The following is a 19,098-nucleotide window of genomic DNA, read 5'->3' on the forward strand; positions in this document are numbered from 1 at the left end:
AAGCTACGATACCAAACTGCATCCCCCTATTTTGGTTATCATTCGACATTTCGAAATGCCTTCCCCTATGGAAGCAATTTCAAAGACGTATTCACGTGTCTGAAGTTGCAGCAAAAATTGACCCTTGTGCTACACCAGCGATGAAAGTAATCAGTTCAATTTGCAGGGATGCTTTTATCGGTATTACCATCAACAGCACACTCGACTGGATTTATCGACTTTCATGAGATTGTCATCTCATCCTCAAAAGAAAATGAATTTTCCAAAATGTGATTAATATTCACATAACATTAACCGTACTATTCAATACATTTTTCATAAAGCTTAAATATTTCTGAACATTATAAAATATTGGCAATATCCACATTCCAAAAGTTCGAAATAGATTTTACGCAAAAAAATCTCCTGCATTAAACAATTTACTTTAATCTTTGATGTGCGGCAAATTCGAAAATATTTACTTTAAACAACTAATTTTCTACTCCACACACCAACGTTTTTTGGGAAATAGTGTAATATTACTGTGGTAGAATGTATAGTTGATTGTACAGGACCGTTGCGCTTGATTTTTGCAAGAAGATGCCCAAGTACTGCAAAAAAGTTCTAACTGACGTGTATATACGAAAGTAGCGAATTACGTTGGATTCAACTTGCTGTAATTTATATATCCATTTGGAAAAACGATGTCGAGAAGTTTGATCCACAAAGATGCCGTTCTCCAACTGAGAGAGTTCTTTAAAAGTGTAGTTCAAGTTGTATTGTATTGAACCTCGATAAGGTCAATAGAATCTCTGAGGAACGTTAATTATTATTGACTAAAATTGACGAAAAATTGGACGTTTCCACGTTTGTTGACAGTTTCGTTGTTTAGTTGATATCTACATTGAAGTCCACATACTGTGGGTAGCCTTTGATCGGTAGCCTTTGATTGCTTCTGGGATTTGTCTCTTTCGATACCACAAAAGACTGTTCAACTAAGATTTTCACAATACTTGGCTTTCTTCACAAGAGGGTGACGAAAAATCTATGTGTTCCAAGTGCAAAAATTTGAAGGGATTTTCTCTAAAAGGCAGGTTTAGAATCAAATTTAAAGTTATCATATATTTTTCTCTTGATGCAGTCATTGTTCACTGTGGATCTAGCGTTGAATTTGGCCATTATTACGCATTGATCAAAGATGAAACAGACTGGTTTAAATTTGACGATAATCGTGTCACTAAGTGTTCTGGCGATGTCTTGAATTTATTGGAGCCTCTGGAGATACCCTACATTTTGTTTTACGAAAGAGAGAGGACATTGGCAAATCAAGATCTTCAGATGATGTGGTGCTGCAGGTTTTTCCGGGTTTTCCTGCAGCTGAAAAAGCAAACGCGCCACTGGAATCAATGAAGTCGCCCCGGAGCGCCAATTGATTTTTGTTGTTTCATAATTTCATGATTTGTATTACTTTCTTCTCTAATATAATTCTTTTCTCATCTCTGGTTCCTGGAAAGTTGTAACCAAGTGCATGATTTTTCGTCAAATTGTTTTAGGGCAGACGAAGCTTATGTGAACAGTGTCGGCATTTTTCAACCGCTATAATTCTTATACTTGGGCCCAACAAAATCCTCGTTTTATTGTGGAACAGAGAAGTCAAGGGAGACTTGGATTCAGTATGTGGGCAGGTGTTTTCAGGGGTAGAATTATCGGCCCATTCATTTATAATGGCACTCTCGCATCTCAGAGGTATTTATAAATTTTAAGGCAAGATATTGAACCTCTTGTGATTAGTGGAGCCCTGAAAAATAGATTTTCAACAAGATGAAGCTTTGCCTCACAACGCTGCAATTGTCACCAATTTTTTGGCTGCAAATTTTGGTAATAGTCAACCAAGGTCCCAACCGTTGGCCGGCCGGGTCACCAGACCTAGCGCCTATTGACTTTTATCTCTGGGAAGGTTTAAAGATCTTATTTTCAAACTGAAGACCAATTCTAGATACGAATTGGAAACGGCAATGATGCAAAGTTTTGCTTCTCTCACTCCTATTGAACTAATTAATTCGGCAAAAAAAGGTTCAGAAAAGGTGTCGTCTGTGTATATTTGAAGCTGGTAGACATTTCGAATACCTTCTCTGAAGAAATATATTTGATTGTTTGTTCTTTATCATTATTATTATTATTATTGTTGAAGTTTCATTTATTAGTAGTAAATATAGTATAAACGGTCATCAGTTTTATTCAAACTATGCGTTTTAATTACTGCTGTGAAAAGCTTTCTCAACATTTGATAGCAACCACTGAACAATTTTTTCTGTTTTATAGCCGCGTCGCGTCGTTCAAAGCCTACTTGATCAAAGTGTGCATTTCAAAGTCTACATGAAAAAACCAAAGCTCTATATTTCATAGATGGCTCTAGAAAAACATCAAATGTGCTACATTTTTGGAAAGGTAATTTTAAGCTCTATTGAATCATGTAGAAATATGCATGTTTTCATACAAACAAGAAATTTTGTCAGGATAAAAGTTACTGCAATTTTTCGAAAATGCACATGCTGTAACTCAGAAACGATGATAGATATAGATATGTGGTTTTCACCATTAAGTTTGTCATAAAATTTGACCCTCAGACACAGCAATCATTTTTCATCTATCTTGACAGGAGTTTCAATTTGGCCAACTCTGTACAACTTTCTTGTTAGAAATAATGTAATAAACTGTCTAAGGCAACTAATATCGGCAAATAATTCAACACCAAACACATTGATGAAAGTAATTAGCCACACTCACCTTCTCATGAAAAGCTGATGCTTGGGTTTTTCAGCATTAAATTCTACTTGGTTACTGACACTTCAAGCTGAAATCTCTTCCTGTTGCATCTAAAAGAAAGGACTTGTGCTATCATAAGAAAGTATTACATATATTAGATTTCTAGTCTTCCTAATAAATTGCTCTTTGGGAGTCATCTGATTTGTTCATTGCTTTCAAGACTTCGAGAATTTTACAGCGTCCTCATTTTTCCTCCCATCTCCTCAGGATACTCGTCCAGTTTCTTTTTCTTGTACTAGTTTCTACAGGTCCTTTATTGAATGGTTATCATAGTTAGACATGATTTAGGATGTCCATAAATCATTAGCCTCCGTGATCCAGTGTCTCACATTCGCATGTCTCTTCATTGCCCCAGCTGCAGGTAAGATTTCCTTTATACAATCTTTTTTTGTTCAGGTATCCTCTGAATAAACAGTGTTGTAACAGATATTTAGTTCACCAGAAGATCTCGGTACCTCCGAATTATGAATTCGTTAAGTATTTCAATTAAATCAGAAGTATATGAAACTATTTCTATTTCCGGACACACGTTTCAAAATTTGAAGAAGATATTTTGAAAATTTTAGACAATGAGATCCGACTGAAATTAAATCCTCTTTGAAATACTGCTGTCAAATATAAAACTCTAGCTGCCATGAGGCAGCTAGATTCTACCAAGAAAAGAGTAATTCGCCTGACTGAAGACCCAAACAATACAAGCTTTGATGGTCTGAAACTTCTCTCAAGAGAAGTGACAGCCCTCTCATTCTATCCAGAGCCATATATGTTAAAAGTGAGCGTTGTTACAAAATACAACAGTCTATCGCTTCTAGGTTCAACTTGAAATACTCCGAACTACACTTTTCAAGAACATAACAGCTTTGCTTTAGCTGTTAATGATCTTTGATCAAACTATATGAATAAAAATCAGTTGACGTGATGGGTGTTTTTCTTTTCAGCAAGCACAATTCCGAAGAGAGAGGTCTATGTCTGATGGCGCTGCCTCCAAATTGAAAGAAACCGATTCATCCTTCGAGGTTTTCCCGAGTTTGCCAAACTCCGTTCTGGAGAAAATGGGACTTCTAGGAGCCGGTCCACGGTGAGTAGGTATAACTGTTTCAAACAGTTGGTAAAGCAATACTAAGGGGTAATATGAATTTAAGTTCCTCGCCGTGTTTGTCTAGCGGACTGTATGAACGCGACAATCGTAAAAACCACCAAACTAATTTCTAGATTGTTTTCACTCGTGAACGGAGTGATTCATGAGTAGGTATACAGGGTGTTCCTTAAACACCCTGTATACCTACATGCTCGTTTTCAACACTCTCTAAGTAATTTCGAAATTTAGGTTGGAGAAATGCAATGCTTTGTATATAGGCATAGTATAAAGAAATTATTATCTTTATACTATGATATAGGTTAGTCTAGTGTATATACAGGGTGTTCCTTAAACACATGCTAATATTCAAGAAGGTAATTCGTAGACCCATTTTAAGAAAAAAACTTCCTATGGACGCATGTCCTAAACGCCTTAACTTTTGAGATACAGGGTGGCAAAGTTTTCAAAAATAATCAGTTTTTTAATAATAACTGAGACAATTTTGTAGACATCTTTGGCATATTTGGTGCATACGTTCTATGCCTCAAGGCACATTTTCTGATGTACACAAATTTGTATTTTTTCAAACAGTGGCATCCCTACGGGTTTCGCATTAAATATTTTTGGAGAAAAAGTACTACGCCAATGCGTTATTTTCAAAATAAAATAATTTTTAAAATCCTCATTTATTTTTGAGAAAATTTGATCTCCTGGTATTTCTTTGTCCGACGCATGATTTTCACTCAAAAAAATAAAAATCGACAGAAAGCAAATTGAGAAATTGGATCAATTCTAAAATGAATGAGAATCTGAAAATTGCTTCATAACGCATTACCAATTCCCTAATAATAATTGAAAACATAATCTGCTGAAAAAAGTGGCCACCTGCACTTAGTATGCATGTTTACGCTCTTCTATGCATGGAATTACTCACCCGTTCAAATATTCCCGGCGTATTTCGTATAGTTTCACACGAGCAACTATTCGCTCTCTTAAATCTTCTAAAATATTAACGGAAGTTTTATACACAAGAGTTTTAAAGTGACCCCATAAAAAAATCTAAACTGTTGAGATCGGTGGATCTTGCTGGCCATTGCTGAGGTCCTCCGCGACCTATCCAACGATTAGGATAAACTGTATTTAAATGATTTCGGACAATTACACTGAAATGAGCAGGGGCGCCATCGTGCATGTACCATATTCGATTCCTTAACGCAAGTGGCACATCTTCCAATAACCCAGGTAAGTCTTCTTCTAGAAAGTGTAAATAAAAACAACCATCAAGGCGTTCTAGTAGAAAAAATGGGCCTATTAGATGATCACCTATAATTCCTGCCCATACATTAACCGAAAAATGGTGTTGGAAATGGGTTTCGGTTATTGCATGGGGATTTTCTTCAGCCCACACATGATTGTTATGGAAATTTTGAATGACATTCCGAGAAAAATTTGCTTCGTCTGTGAACAAAATTTGTACCTCAAACTGCGGATTTAGTGCAATACTTTGTAGATACCACTGACTGAAGTTCACACGCTGTGGAAAATCTCTGGGGAGTAATGCCTGCACTCTTGAAATATGGTATGGGTATAACAAAAAATCAACCAAAATACGCCAAACAATTTGATGACAAATATCCAGAGTTCTAGCGATCTTCCTCGTACTCGTGTCAGGATGTTCCTCAATTTCTTGCAGCATCGCTTCCTCAATTTCAGGAGTTCTTACTACACGAGGTCTACCTTCCGGAGTCCCTTTCTTGAAACTACCAGTTTCCCCAAGTCGACGATGAATATTTGAAAAGGTTCGGCTATCTGGTAAGGCACGATTAGGATATCTTTCCTGATAAATGCGCCTGGCTTCTGTTGCATTTCCATCGGCAAGGCCATATACGTAATGCATTTGCGCCATTTCCGCATTCGTATAATTTACCATATTTACTGATATTCAGAAAAACAGCGGACTACCAAAATAAATTCAATAATACTTCAAAATCAATCAAAACGCGCTGTGACAGTTTTTTACACCAACACCTTACTTTAAACCAACATCAATATTAGCTACTGACGTTTGTACATACAAAGAATTCGTTTTTTATTGCTATGGTGGGTACGCTGTTTTTTTCTGCTTTTAATCTATAAAAGAAATCACATATCGACAAACTCCATATTTTCAAGAGGTGCAGTAAATAAATTCTGCTACACGTCATTTATTCCAGGATAACTAAACAGTGCATCTGACAACAAACAAATACCTTTTAGATCCTCAATTATTTTGCAACAAATCTGATCTCTTAGAGACTACATACACTATGCGATTCCCTGCAGGCCGTCGCCTCAACAGGCGATCGTAAGACCAATATCGCCGACCCAGCAAATCAAATGTGCTCAAAAATGGCGTAGTATTTTTTTTGCCAAAAATATATTCATTTCAAAACTCGTACGTACGCCACTGGCAGAGAAAATTAAGAAAATTGTACATCAGAAAATGCGCCTTGAGGCATGGAATATATGTACCAAATATGCCAAAGATGTCTACAAAATTATCTCAGTTATTATTAAAAAACTGATTATTTTTGAAAACTTTGCCACCCTGTATCTCAAAAGTTAAGGCGTTTAGGACATACGTCCATAGGACGTTTTTTCCTTAAAATGGGTTTAAGAATTACCTCCTTAAATACTAGCATGTGTTTAAGGAACACCCTGTATTTTATTGACGTTTTGTGTGAATTAGTTGAAACATGACGATGTTATAGACCCCGCGTTGAAGACATAATCATGAATAATTTTCAATTTCATCTATTCCATCAGTTTAATCTTCCTCTTGAAGATAATCACTTGGTGATCGAAACACGTGTCGAGGTGTTAAAATAACGGTTTGGTGTTGGGATAAAACTCCAGTAAAATCAATTCCATCTATTATAAAACGTCCAGGAAATATTTATGAAATTAGTTTCAACGATAGCTTCATATGAAATTTGACTTCAACAATAATGGTTTCCTTCGATCAAGATGAAAAAACAAAAAAAATTAAAAGTGTAGGAGTTATTAAAATAAGTTTTCTAACGGTAATTTTGTAAATTTCGCCACTATTGCAAAATAGGGCTCAACTCAACCTATCTTGATAACGTTAAAAATGTTGATATCGTTTTATTCCAAACACATTTTTTTCAAAAAGTGCCAAAGTAAGTGTGTGTTTCACTAGTTTGGACTTCCATTGTCTACTATATAAAATGATTTGAAATCCCTGAAACAACTAAAAAAGAAGAATTAAAAATGAATAGCTGAAAATAACAATTATATTAAGCAAAATAAACCAGAAATGAAATAATAGTGAAATAAAATACAAGTAAAATAGAACAATTGAACAAAAATGAATAAAAATAAAGAAATGATAAAAGAAAATAAAAAGTTGAGAGATTCCAAGTCACGTTAGTTCACGACGTTTCGATTGTTACTATCTACAATCGTCTTCGGGTGATGACGAATGACGAAGATGATGAAACATTGTCAATCACCTTCAAATAAATGTGTGTTTTTCGACGAAATCAGTTTTTAAATTGTTTTTATTTCAATAATAAGACACCATATATAGTTGATTAGCAATCAGAAAGGTGGAAATGCGTTCAATTGTTATATTTTCATTAAATTAAAAGGGATATATTTTCAGGAGAGATTATTTGTTTGGCAAAAAAAGTTTTGGCTTTCTACTTATACAAAAAGATAGGGGAAACCTCCAAAAAAAGGAAGGAAGGAATGAATTTTACAAAAACTAACTATATAAAAAAGTGTGTTTATCATGTAAATGAGTAACTTCCAGACACAATAAACACATATAAGTAAACATTGAATTTGGTTAGATATTCCATACGAAATTATCATACACGAAACATTATTTACCTAAAAGCAAAATTTCGAAATTCATGGAATTGTACGTATAAATTGACATCGATATTACATATATATTAAGATTATTTTCAGGAAAAGGAAACGATAATATAAACTCAAAAATGTTATGTCTGCTATTACTATTATTATTAGTGGTGTGCTTCAATTGTTCTGAGAAGACCTGTAGCAACATAATCGCAATATCAAAATTAATTGAGGAACATTATTTTGAAATGAACCACAGACAATGTAATGCCGCCAGTTCCTTCCCCAGTTCTTCCTCAGCCATTCAACGTCGATATTCAACCAGATCTTGAGACGGTGCCTTGGTCATCAAAAAGACTGAGGACACAGTAATTATGTCATCTAGAAAATGACCGGGAATTAAATCCACTGATGATACCATAAACACGTGTCCAGACACTATCTCGTGTTGGGGAAAAGAGTCAATATCTATTTTATAACAACATTGCAATGTTGATAGTTATAAAATGATTGTTTGAAAATTTTCGTTTTTCGATTTTCGTTTATAACTTAATTATTTTTGGTTCTACCACGAAAAGTCACAGGACTGGAATTGAACAGAATTTAATTTTCAACGAAAAAGGTTTTTTCTAATTTTCTATGCGACCAATAGTTTGCCACAGATGAACCACAAAAACTATCTGCACCCTTTTTTTCAAGATGAAGGCAGCGGGACAAGGGTTTCGACCCTACTATCTTCACACTAACCCCCTTGAAATCTAAAAATAAAATTTCGTCCACTGACAAATGCAACCTTGATGTAACTTTCCAGTGACTAATTTGTTTAGTTTGAAAACTAAATGGAGGCATGCAATTATGCGTTCAAAAAATAAGGTGAATGTTCATCAATTTCTATTGTCTTCTTCAAAGTAGTCCCTCTCAGATAGTATACACTTGTTTCAGCGTTTTTCCAATCCTCTAAGCAGTTCTGATATACACCTTTTGGAATAAGAGTCAATCGTCCCAAAACGCCACCCTTTCATGGGTTCTTCAATTTCGGAAGCAGAAAAAAATCGCAAGAGGGCAAATCTGGTGAATACGGTGGCTGAGGCAGATTTACGGTGTTGTTTTTTCCAAAAAATTACGAACAAGCAACGACGAGTGAGCAGGTGCATTATCGTGATGCACAATACCGGAAGTTTTCTTAGTATTGCTTCTCGCATAACTTCGAAATAATACTCCTTATTGATCGTACGACCATGTGGCAAGAAATACCGATGCAAAACACCACGTTAATTGAAGAAAATAATGGGCAAAACCTTGATATTTTATCGAACTTGGCGTGCGTTTTTGGTCTTGGCTCTCCTGGGCTTTGGTATCGATGTCATACCCATGATTCATCACCAGTTATGACCCTTTTAAACAAACCTGGATCGCCGTTGACTCATGCGATGAATTTTTTGATCAAAATTCGGCAATTTAGGTACGAACTTCGCTGCCATACGCTTCATGGCCAAAATTTCCGGAAAAATTGCCGACATCCTCAGTAACTTCTGTAATGGTGTTTTAACGAATCGTCCTAACAATTATTTCAATTTTTTATCGGTTGTTGATGTTCTGAGGTGTCCAGCGCGAATATGGTCATTCACATCTTCTCGATCTTCTGTAAGCAGGTTTGTTTGAAGGTGGTTGACAATGTTTGGTGATGCATTTCATTAGTTCGCACTTCCGTTGTCTAATATGATATAAATTGATTTGAAATCCCTGAAAGAATCTGTTAATAATTAAAAAAGGTTATCTGAAAAATAACAATTATACTAAGCAAAAAAAACTGAAATTGAAATGAAATAAAAATTAAAAATTAAAAGATTCCAAACCAAGTTACTTCACGACGTTTCGATTGTTAGTATCCACAATCGTCTTTCGGTGATAACTGCACGGGAGTTGGTCGTGTTCCGCTTGATAAGAGGTTTCGATATGTTACGTATCTCTACGCTAGCTTGGCTAAATGCGTTGTTGGACAACATATATGCAGCTTCTTTGTATTGTCTCCTAAACCAGTGTTGGATGAACCTTGAGGATGATTTCAGCTTGAGCCCACTTGATGTTATGTTGATGAGTGCAAACCTGCTCTGCTATCCTGATTTTCTGGTTTCCCCTCACTGTGTGTGTTTCTTGTGCTCGGCAATGCGAACTTTCAATGGCCTCTTAGTTTCATCGATGCATGATTCTCCGCACTCGTAGGGTATCCGGTAAATGCAATTCTTGGAATCGCAGTCCGCGTTTGGTGGCCTGGTTTTCATGAGACTGCTACGGATAGTGTTCCCAGATTTGAAACAGGTTCTAATGTTATACTTGGACCCAATTCTTCATATTCTTTCCGACAAATCTTCTGATGTAGGGAAGTACAAGTACTGGTTGTGGCGGCTTCTCTTCCTTGTGGAGCTCTTGCTGTCACTTTGGAGTAGCCATTCTGTTGAATGTCTTTTTGATAATGCCTAGTTTCTTTTCAAGACCTTCCTCTGTATTACAGAGCCCAAAAGCATCGTCTAGTAGAGTCTCAATGATTCTTCACTTAGTCGATTGATGGTGGTTGGATTCCTGGTTCAGATACTGCATTCCCATGATTCTGTATTATGAAGGTGTCGTCCACGTATCTCAACCAAACTCGGGGCGTCTTGTGGACTTCTTCAATGGCCAGAGTTTCAAACCAATCCATATATACAGGGTCCTGCAACAGTGGCGCGGTGTTCCATATCTCAATTTAGGAAACAGATAGGAATCTAAATTTCTATAATATTACCTCATTGCACGATCTCGACAAAATAAAAATATTGGCGGTCACACAGGGTGTTCAATTTTTTCTGGGCGGATCCCAACTGTATTTTTTTAAATAGCAACCTATATTTTCCATTGCTTTTTCGGTTTCTACATAGAAAATAATAGACACTTTATGTATACCTTCACTTCGAAAATATTGACGGTTTTCGATACATCTAGTATGACAGGTTTTTTTTCCAATATTCGTCACTCAGAATATTTGAAATTATAAAGTTGTGCCATGTCCAATTGAATTTTTTTTTGTCAAATATTCTACATTGGTAACTCTCTCAAACGATATATCTGAAATCTACTTATGATATACAGGGTATGAAAAACCGCTTGCCACATATTGTAAATAAAAATTTGCAGAAACTTCCTTATTTTAAATGGAACACCCTGTATATTATTAATCCGTAAGGAATGCCAACGAAACCCCTACAAATTTCAATGAGTATTTCCTATGGCTAGGTTCAATAGTTTTTCTTAAATAATCATTTTTTTCGAAAAATGGTCGTTCTTCCTATTTCTACGCCATAAACTCGATGTCCATTTGATAACTGATAAGAATATACAAAAGATATCTTGTTTCAATTTGGTACATTATAGCGCGTCCGAACAAATATTTTTTCACGAAATAAATGTATGTACCTATCACATTTTTCTAAATGGAAAATAATTTTTTTCATTGGATGCAGAATTTTTCCCATAAATCGTGCAATATCAAACCAAACAAGATTAAATGAAAAACATTATGAATATGGAACACCTCGCCACTGTTGCAGGACCCTGTATATATTGGCTATAACCGGTGAAAGTGGCGATTCCACTGTCAATTCCCTATCGAACGCCCCGTTTAATGAGGTATCACTCGATTTCCATTCGTATCTGAAAAAATTGGGGGATTACCTATCACTTAGAAGGAAAGTTCTGCAATCGTTTCTGGGTTAAAACTCCTTCCCTCCACAACCTATACGATTAAGATGACTCACCCCGTATGTACAGTTATTTCAATTACGTACAGCAATGAGAGTAAGAAAATTGGAAATGTTCGTGTAGACAATTGAGCATGTAGGTACTTACAACAGGCATGCTTTTGTTTACTGGCCAATTTCCAATAATTTCTTCAATAAATAAAAAGTTATTGAACATTCAACTTTGCTGAATAATGATTGAAATGTGTCTGTCGGTTTGGAATTTGTTATTGAAAGTTTGCATCGTGAAATTTCCAGTTGGGATATGTTTCGAAAAAGAATGTAGATTTACTGAAATATGTTCTGTTGAACATCTCTGACTGGTACAATATAATTTCTGATTAATATGTACTCTTGAACAGTATTGAGAATTATATTTTATTTTTGTTTTATTACTATGGAATGATGATCAATATTGATTGCATTTTATTTGCATTGAACCTGCAATGCAAATAAAACTCAACAATAAATTATCATCTAGTCATGACGGGTTCCTTAGTTTGATTTTGAGAAAATATATAGTGTTCCTAATCGATTAACTTGTCTTCAACAATAGGATTCTACCCAGATATGCATAAAACTAACAATAGTAGCCATTGGCTACCAGTGTAGAAGTCTGTGTAAACAATGCCTATAAATGTTGTAAAAATAAGCCATTCTGTAACTATGTCTGCACAAAATGTGCCAGTATTTTTCACAAAAGTTGCTTACCCAGATACAGAAAAATAAAAAAGATGAGTGGCAACAAAATTATTTGTTGTAATGAACAAACTGATGAACAGGACATGGAACTCAGCACTTTGGAGAAAACAATATCAGAATTGAGTGAAGATGGGGAAATGAAGAACAAACACATAACTGAATTGAAAAAACAACACAAACAGTTTGTTGAAGAAGCTACGAAAAATGAAGCGGAAATGAACAGTCTATTAAAACAGCAAGAAATACTTATATTTGAATTAAAACAAGAAATCAAGGTGCTAGAAAAAAAATTGTGGACAAAAACAGACCAACCAAAGATAAACATACACAAACAAATCCAAGAGAAACAAAAAATGAGAACACCCAAACAGATAAAAATGGGACAACAGTAGAAAAGACTACTGACTCATCCACCAATGCCGTAGAGAGTGACTTTACTGGTGTAATCATGGAATATAAAGACAAAAACCACAGGGAAAATAACAGGAAAGATATAAAAACGAAAAATTTTGAGGAAAATAATGCAAAAAACGATAAGAAAATCATTTTTGTTGCTGGAAATAATGGTCGGGATGTGGCAGGTTTCTTAAGAAAACAATTATCAGGAGAATATACAATTGAATCAATCTTAAAACCAAATTGTACTGAAATTGAATTGATGAAGACTTCAATAAATGCAAGCCAGCATCTGTCAAAAACGGATGTCCTAATTATATGGCCTAACAGAATTGACAATATCTCTACTATAGAGCTGGCAGAAATGTCACATAAAACAAACCTAATGATTTTGACTGAACCTTATAGGTACGATAAGACATACATGAACGAGAGAAAATACATAAATCATATTTCTCTCCTGAAGGAAACACATCTTGCTGGCCTTCCTTTAATAGTTGTAGAATGCAACAATGTCCTGCAAAGAAGGAACTACTACCGAGATAACAGGAACATCAACAAAACCGGAAAATGGCATATATGTAAATTGCTAGTGAAAGTTTTAAAATTGAAAACCATAATGTTTTTAGGATCCTCTACAACCAATATGAGCGTTATTAACGATGAAGGAAAAACAGGTCACAGTGAAAATTCGCAACCTATTAAACAGGCTACTCTATCTGAAGAATTAATGGAAACTGAGACACAGGAAGAAAACTTACAATATAATTTTTTATATCCTCGCCTAAGCCAGATTGCTCCAAAGGGCATGTGAAACAAAATCAAATTTTAAATCTCAATATACAATGTTTAAATAATAAAATTGATCAAATGACTGCATATCTGAATCAACAAGAGGAAATAAAAATTGCAGTATTGACAGAGCACTGGCTAAATCATTGGCAAATAGATACCTTAGTTATTGAAAATTTCAGTGTGGGGACTTACTACCTACTCTAGAACACATCACATACATGGGGGGTAATGATACTTCTCAGAAACAATATGGAGTACAGAGAAATGAAAGAGGTAGCAGGTTTTTCAATTGAAATGCAGATTGAAATCGTTGGAGTTATAACAAAATATGGAATAATTCTGGCACTCTACAGATCGCCACAAGGAGAAATCGATATATTTTTAGAACAGCTGGACTCAGTCTTGCAATTTATAACAGGAACGAATAATATGGAAAATATTTATTTAGCGGGAGATTTTAACATCGATTTCATGACTGAAAGTAACACATTCTGTTCTGTGGAGGATCTGCTGTCATCCTATGGATTACATAAAACAACTGTAGAACCATCACGTGTAACATATAGATCTCAAAGCTGCATCGATAACATATTCACAAACACAATTTCTGAAACGAACTCTCAAACAGATCATATGGGACAAATACTAAATTTGTCTCAAAAAGATGAAAGAATAAAAAATCACATGGTGACAGCGAGAAACATAAATATTAAAAACATTGAAAAATGCAAAAAGAAATTATCAGAATTGGATTGGACAACATTACTTGAAAATCTTGATCCCTGTACAGCCTACACATGCTACCATGATGCATTTCTGACAATATATGAATCATGTTTTCCTATAAAAGAAAAGACAAATAAAAGAAGAACAAAATCGTCAAAATGGTACACTGAAGAACTGAAAAAGATGAAAAATAGATTAGATGCCTTAGACACAATAAGGAAAGTAAGATCAGATGAAGCATCAGAAAGAGCTTATGTTCAGTACAAACACGATTATAATAGAAACATAATAGAAACAAAAAAGAGGTATAATGAAGAGTACATTGCACAGGCTGTCGACAAAACTAAAGCATATGGAATATTATTAAGTCTGAAACAGCACCGAATATTACAAAAATCAACAAATCTAAACTCATGGCTGATGAGTTAAACGACTATTTTGCAATGGTAGGATCAGAAACAGCAAGGAAAAATCAATGTTCCCTCTATTGAAATGCTGAGAAATAATAATATAGATAATGTCCGATCAATCTATTTTTCTGAAGCGGATGAAATAGAAATTAAACAAATTTTAAATAAAATTAAACGTAAACGAACTGAAGATATATGTGGAATTTCAACCACAATTTTGAAGGACTTAGGTGATGTAATAGCGCAACCTATTGCATTAATAATCAATAAATGCATAAACGAAGGGATGTTTCCAGATGAACTAAAGCATGCAAAAGTTATACCAGTTTTTAAAAAAGAGGAAGATATTCCAAATAACTTTAGACCCATTTCAATCCTACCAGTAATATCAAAGATTTTCGAAATGGTAATCAAAAAGAGATTAGTCCAGTTCTTTGACAGTTCAGCATTTTCCAACAGCTCTCAGCATGGATATCAGCAAGGAAAATCTACAATGACAGCAATGATAGAGAATATTCAAAAAATCATAGATGCCATTGATAATCAAGAGGACTCCCAGATATTAAGCTGTGAATTGAGTAAAGCTTTCGATACTGTTGACCATGAAATACTGTTAGAGAAATTATCATATTATGGAGTAAGAGGAATTTCATATAAACTGCCCAAGTCATACCTGTCAAATCGTTTTCAATCGACATGGTGGAAAAATTCACTATCTCAGACAATTCCGGTAACTCAAGGAGTGCCTCAAGGTTCTATTTTAGGGCCAATTCTGTTTATCATCTACACAAACGATCTTCTCGAAAATATCAAGGTTTATGTATCAAGTGCATATGCAGATGATACAACGTTTCTAGTTAAAGGCAAAGATGAAGGTGACATAAGACAACAGACAGAGCAAGTTCTAGCCGAAGCAGATATTTGGTTTACGGAAAATATACTCCTGCTAAACAAAGAAAAAACTCAAAGGCTACTGATTTCAAGCAAAAACAATACAGAGGAAAAATCACTAAAATTCCTTGGACTCAAAACTAAATTGGAAGGTACAAATAAGCAAAATGAGTAAAAAGCTTAATTCAGCAATATATTGTATAAGGAGAATGAAAACAATTTCAGCACATCAAGCGGCTAAAATAACCTATTTTTCAAACTTTCACAGCATAGCAAGAAAACACAGCAAGGATGCGATTATTGGGGCGCAAAATTATATAATAAAATTCCAGACTTTGCAAAAAAGAAACACTCGAATGAATTCTCCATCTGTCCTAATAGAAAAATGTTTCTATTCAATAGAAGATTTTATAAATGAATAATACATGTACTACATCTCTTGTAGGTTTACATGTGCATGATAATTTTGTATATATTTATTTATTTTACTTTGATCTGTGCATCTCTGTGTATATGTATTTTAATTTTAATACTAAGGAAATAACGACGTTGTAATGTTTCATTTACAATGAATAAGTTGATTGATTGATTGATTTATAGAGAAGGTGACTCCCGATTCATGAAATATACTTCCGTTAGTGTACTGTCCAGCTTTTCAAAAATATTTTAATATTCATGGAATAAGAAATATCCTCATCAGTGGCGCTGTAGCTTCCTCGATTCAAGAAACCAGTATGTTGCTATAGAAGATGTAACTTCCTCCAAGCAAAAAATCCTTATCGGGAACCTCGGGTTTCATTTTTGAGCCCAATTCTGTTTAAATTATATTTTGAGAACAAATTTAGACATATCATTATTTGCCATTTTCCGGTTTATAAGCTGTGGTTTTTGGGGCTAAAAAAATATTCTCTACAACATAATTTCTATTAATAAATTGATGAATGTAGCCGTTACTTTATGGTAGGAAATCATAATGAAGAAAAGAGTTTCTATTTTTTACCACTTTTATTTGTAACTAACGTTACTGCAGTTTATTCCTATAAGAACATTTTCAAACTCATACATTAAACTGAGATGACATTAGCCCTTATATAACACCACTGTAGGTAATAATAGAGGTACTTAGCTTGATTAAGTACCTGGGGATATATTAATATGTAATTGAGTTTACGGCTTCATTTTCTGACTAACTTGAAACCATTATTATGGCCTATCTATGTAATTATATCAATTTCCCTAGCTAGATTGTTAGCAGACAAAGGCAGTGAGAATGCTCTGTGCACCATTGAATCGTAGGCTGTATATCCCCAGATCAAACAATCAGAAATCAAGAAATGGGTAACTCTAACATATTTTGGTGAAAGAACAGAGATAATAACGGGTTTCTTCAGAAAAAAAAAACGGGAAGTGGCATTCAGACCACATGTCAGGTTATCTGATTTCCTTTTCAATGCCAAAGATAAAGTGGACAAGTTGGAGAAATCTGGAGTTTATAAGCTTACGTGTCCGGAGTGTAATAGTGTTTATGTGGGACAATGTGGTCGAAATTTCCAAAAACGGTATGCTGAACGTGAAAGATCCTTCAGATTAAGTTTATTTTTCAAGTGTATAAGTATAGGATGAAACTGCAGTAACGTCAGTTACTTTATTTAATAAAAGTGGTAGAAGTTTCAATTCTGTTTTCTTCATTATAATTTCTATTCTTATCAATGGTATTCTCTATGATCCTACATAACACATAATTTTATCGGTTTGAAGGAAATAATTGCAATGTTTTGGTTGCCCAGCCTAAAATTTTTTCGTAATTTCATCAGTTCCATCGTCATTTTTCTCGTATATTCAACCGGTCAAGATATTAGTGTACCTACCATATATCGACAGATCGTCAGACTAATAACGGTCCTTTGTGGAACAAACAGTTTAATACATATTACTGATCCACAGGCTAGAAATCTTTTTTTCTGCATTTTGAACTATCAACTGACTCATTTGGAATGAGAAAATATGTTAATAACAAGCATTATCATATGATTACCGTTTTGTGTGAAATCAAGATACTCTGTATTCTGCATAAAAGGTGATAGTCTTGAAACCTTTCACTATTGTTGAAAATTTTGTTTTGTCTGGGTTATATTTAAGAAGACCATAGGTCAATGACAAATTGCTAATTCGGATACTGTTGAACAATTAAGAATGTAATAATAACAAGGCGTGAAGAGATTGATATAGACAACTTCAACAAAATGTTCCTCGGAATGTCCCAAATTAATTAACATTTGTTTTTTAATTTGTCTTAGCTAAGATACATATCTTTATTTGTTTCAATTATTCATATCATAATTCATTTGAGAAATATCGAGTCCAACATAGAATATTTACGCAAATTTTGGTGGTTATGTCATTTTTTCAATCTGCTTATAAAATAGTCTGTGATATATCCTTTAATATTTGTTGAGATGCATTTGATTTCAAAACAGCTTAAATAAAACGTATACGTACCCTAATACTCTTTTCATTTCAAAATATAGTCTGATTTACAAGCAAAAAAATTTGACAATCATAATAATAATTGAAAAATTATTGTTTATGATACGTACGAGGGTGGTCTAAAAAGTTTCTGACCTGTGTTAGCGAAACATGTGATATATTTTTCAAATAAAGGGTGTGGAGATCAAATCGTGAGGAGTACTTTTTGAAATTACTATGGATCTTCATCAAGTAATGGCCGAATCAATCAGATAATTTTCTATAGTTTTTATTCCTGGCCTAGTTCAACCAGAAACGCTAGTGCATTTGAAAATATAATTTTCCAATTAAGTTTCTGAGAACACTTCAGTAATATATGCGTCATATTGTCACTGAAAAAAGGTAGTGCTTCATTTTATTTTTCAGCGGTCCATTGAGCGAGGAAGAACTTGAACAGAAATTTACTAGCTTAGCACTAGCTTTCACCATAGATGCAACTACAGTAAAAGATAGATACGAACGACAAAGACGATGTAGGGACCAAACAGAAATGAACTTGTCCAAAGAGATTGAACGGCTCAAAGAAAAACTGTCTCTCATGCAACCTCTATGCACAGATTGTGAAAAGGCTGAGCTACTCGCATCGATTATGACCAAGGTGAGATCGATTTAACTGGTAATTAGCTACCATATAAGTTTGTAATCATTAATACTTTTTTTCATCAATCTAGTTGTTTTGTTTAAGTGCATAAAAAACTGAATGCAAAGTTCTGTCTTTCATTTTGAGTATACAGAGAGCCCTCTGCAGTTTCAAAATATTTTGAAGATTGATTTGGTTTTTTGAGTCACTCAGAGAACACGCATGTATGTTGTTTATTTTCTCAAATAAATGATGTAGTCCTCAAATATTTCAAACAGGGAGGAAAGTTTTTTCAAACTTTATTTCTTATGAATGATAATGAAATGTCAATTATAGTATGAAAATTACCTGAAATTTCAACCTCCCTATTGACAGTAATAATAATAGCAATATTCCCTAGAAAGCATTGTATACTCAAATTTGGACAACTGAAAAGTTCTCTGTGTGAGAAATTGGAACCAAGGGAAGTAACGATCCATTTATTCACCAGATACCGCCAAGGGTACGTTTTCAGGCAAGTTTGAAGTTCAGTTGTTCTCGAATTCGTTA

General features: G+C 34.4%; 1 protein-coding gene across 1 annotated transcript in view; it reads left to right on the forward strand.

Moving 5' to 3' along the window:
• The window catches only part of LOC111518303 (uncharacterized), a 78,118-nt gene that overhangs the window by 48,482 nt on the left and 10,538 nt on the right, over nucleotides 1-19,098 (forward strand). Inside the window, exons 2-3 of the mRNA XM_023174720.2 lie at nucleotides 3,744-3,883; nucleotides 18,336-18,567. Coding sequence (XP_023030488.2) covers nucleotides 3,744-3,883; nucleotides 18,336-18,567 — 372 coding nt within the window. The remainder of the gene's footprint in view (nucleotides 1-3,743; nucleotides 3,884-18,335; nucleotides 18,568-19,098) is intronic.

The sequence above is a fragment of the Leptinotarsa decemlineata genome, unplaced genomic scaffold, assembly GCF_025532065.1.
Source record: "Leptinotarsa decemlineata unplaced genomic scaffold, Ldec_3_MD MMD2_P_RNA_scaffold_6, whole genome shotgun sequence".
NCBI classification, from domain to species: Eukaryota; Metazoa; Arthropoda; class Insecta; order Coleoptera; family Chrysomelidae; genus Leptinotarsa; species Leptinotarsa decemlineata.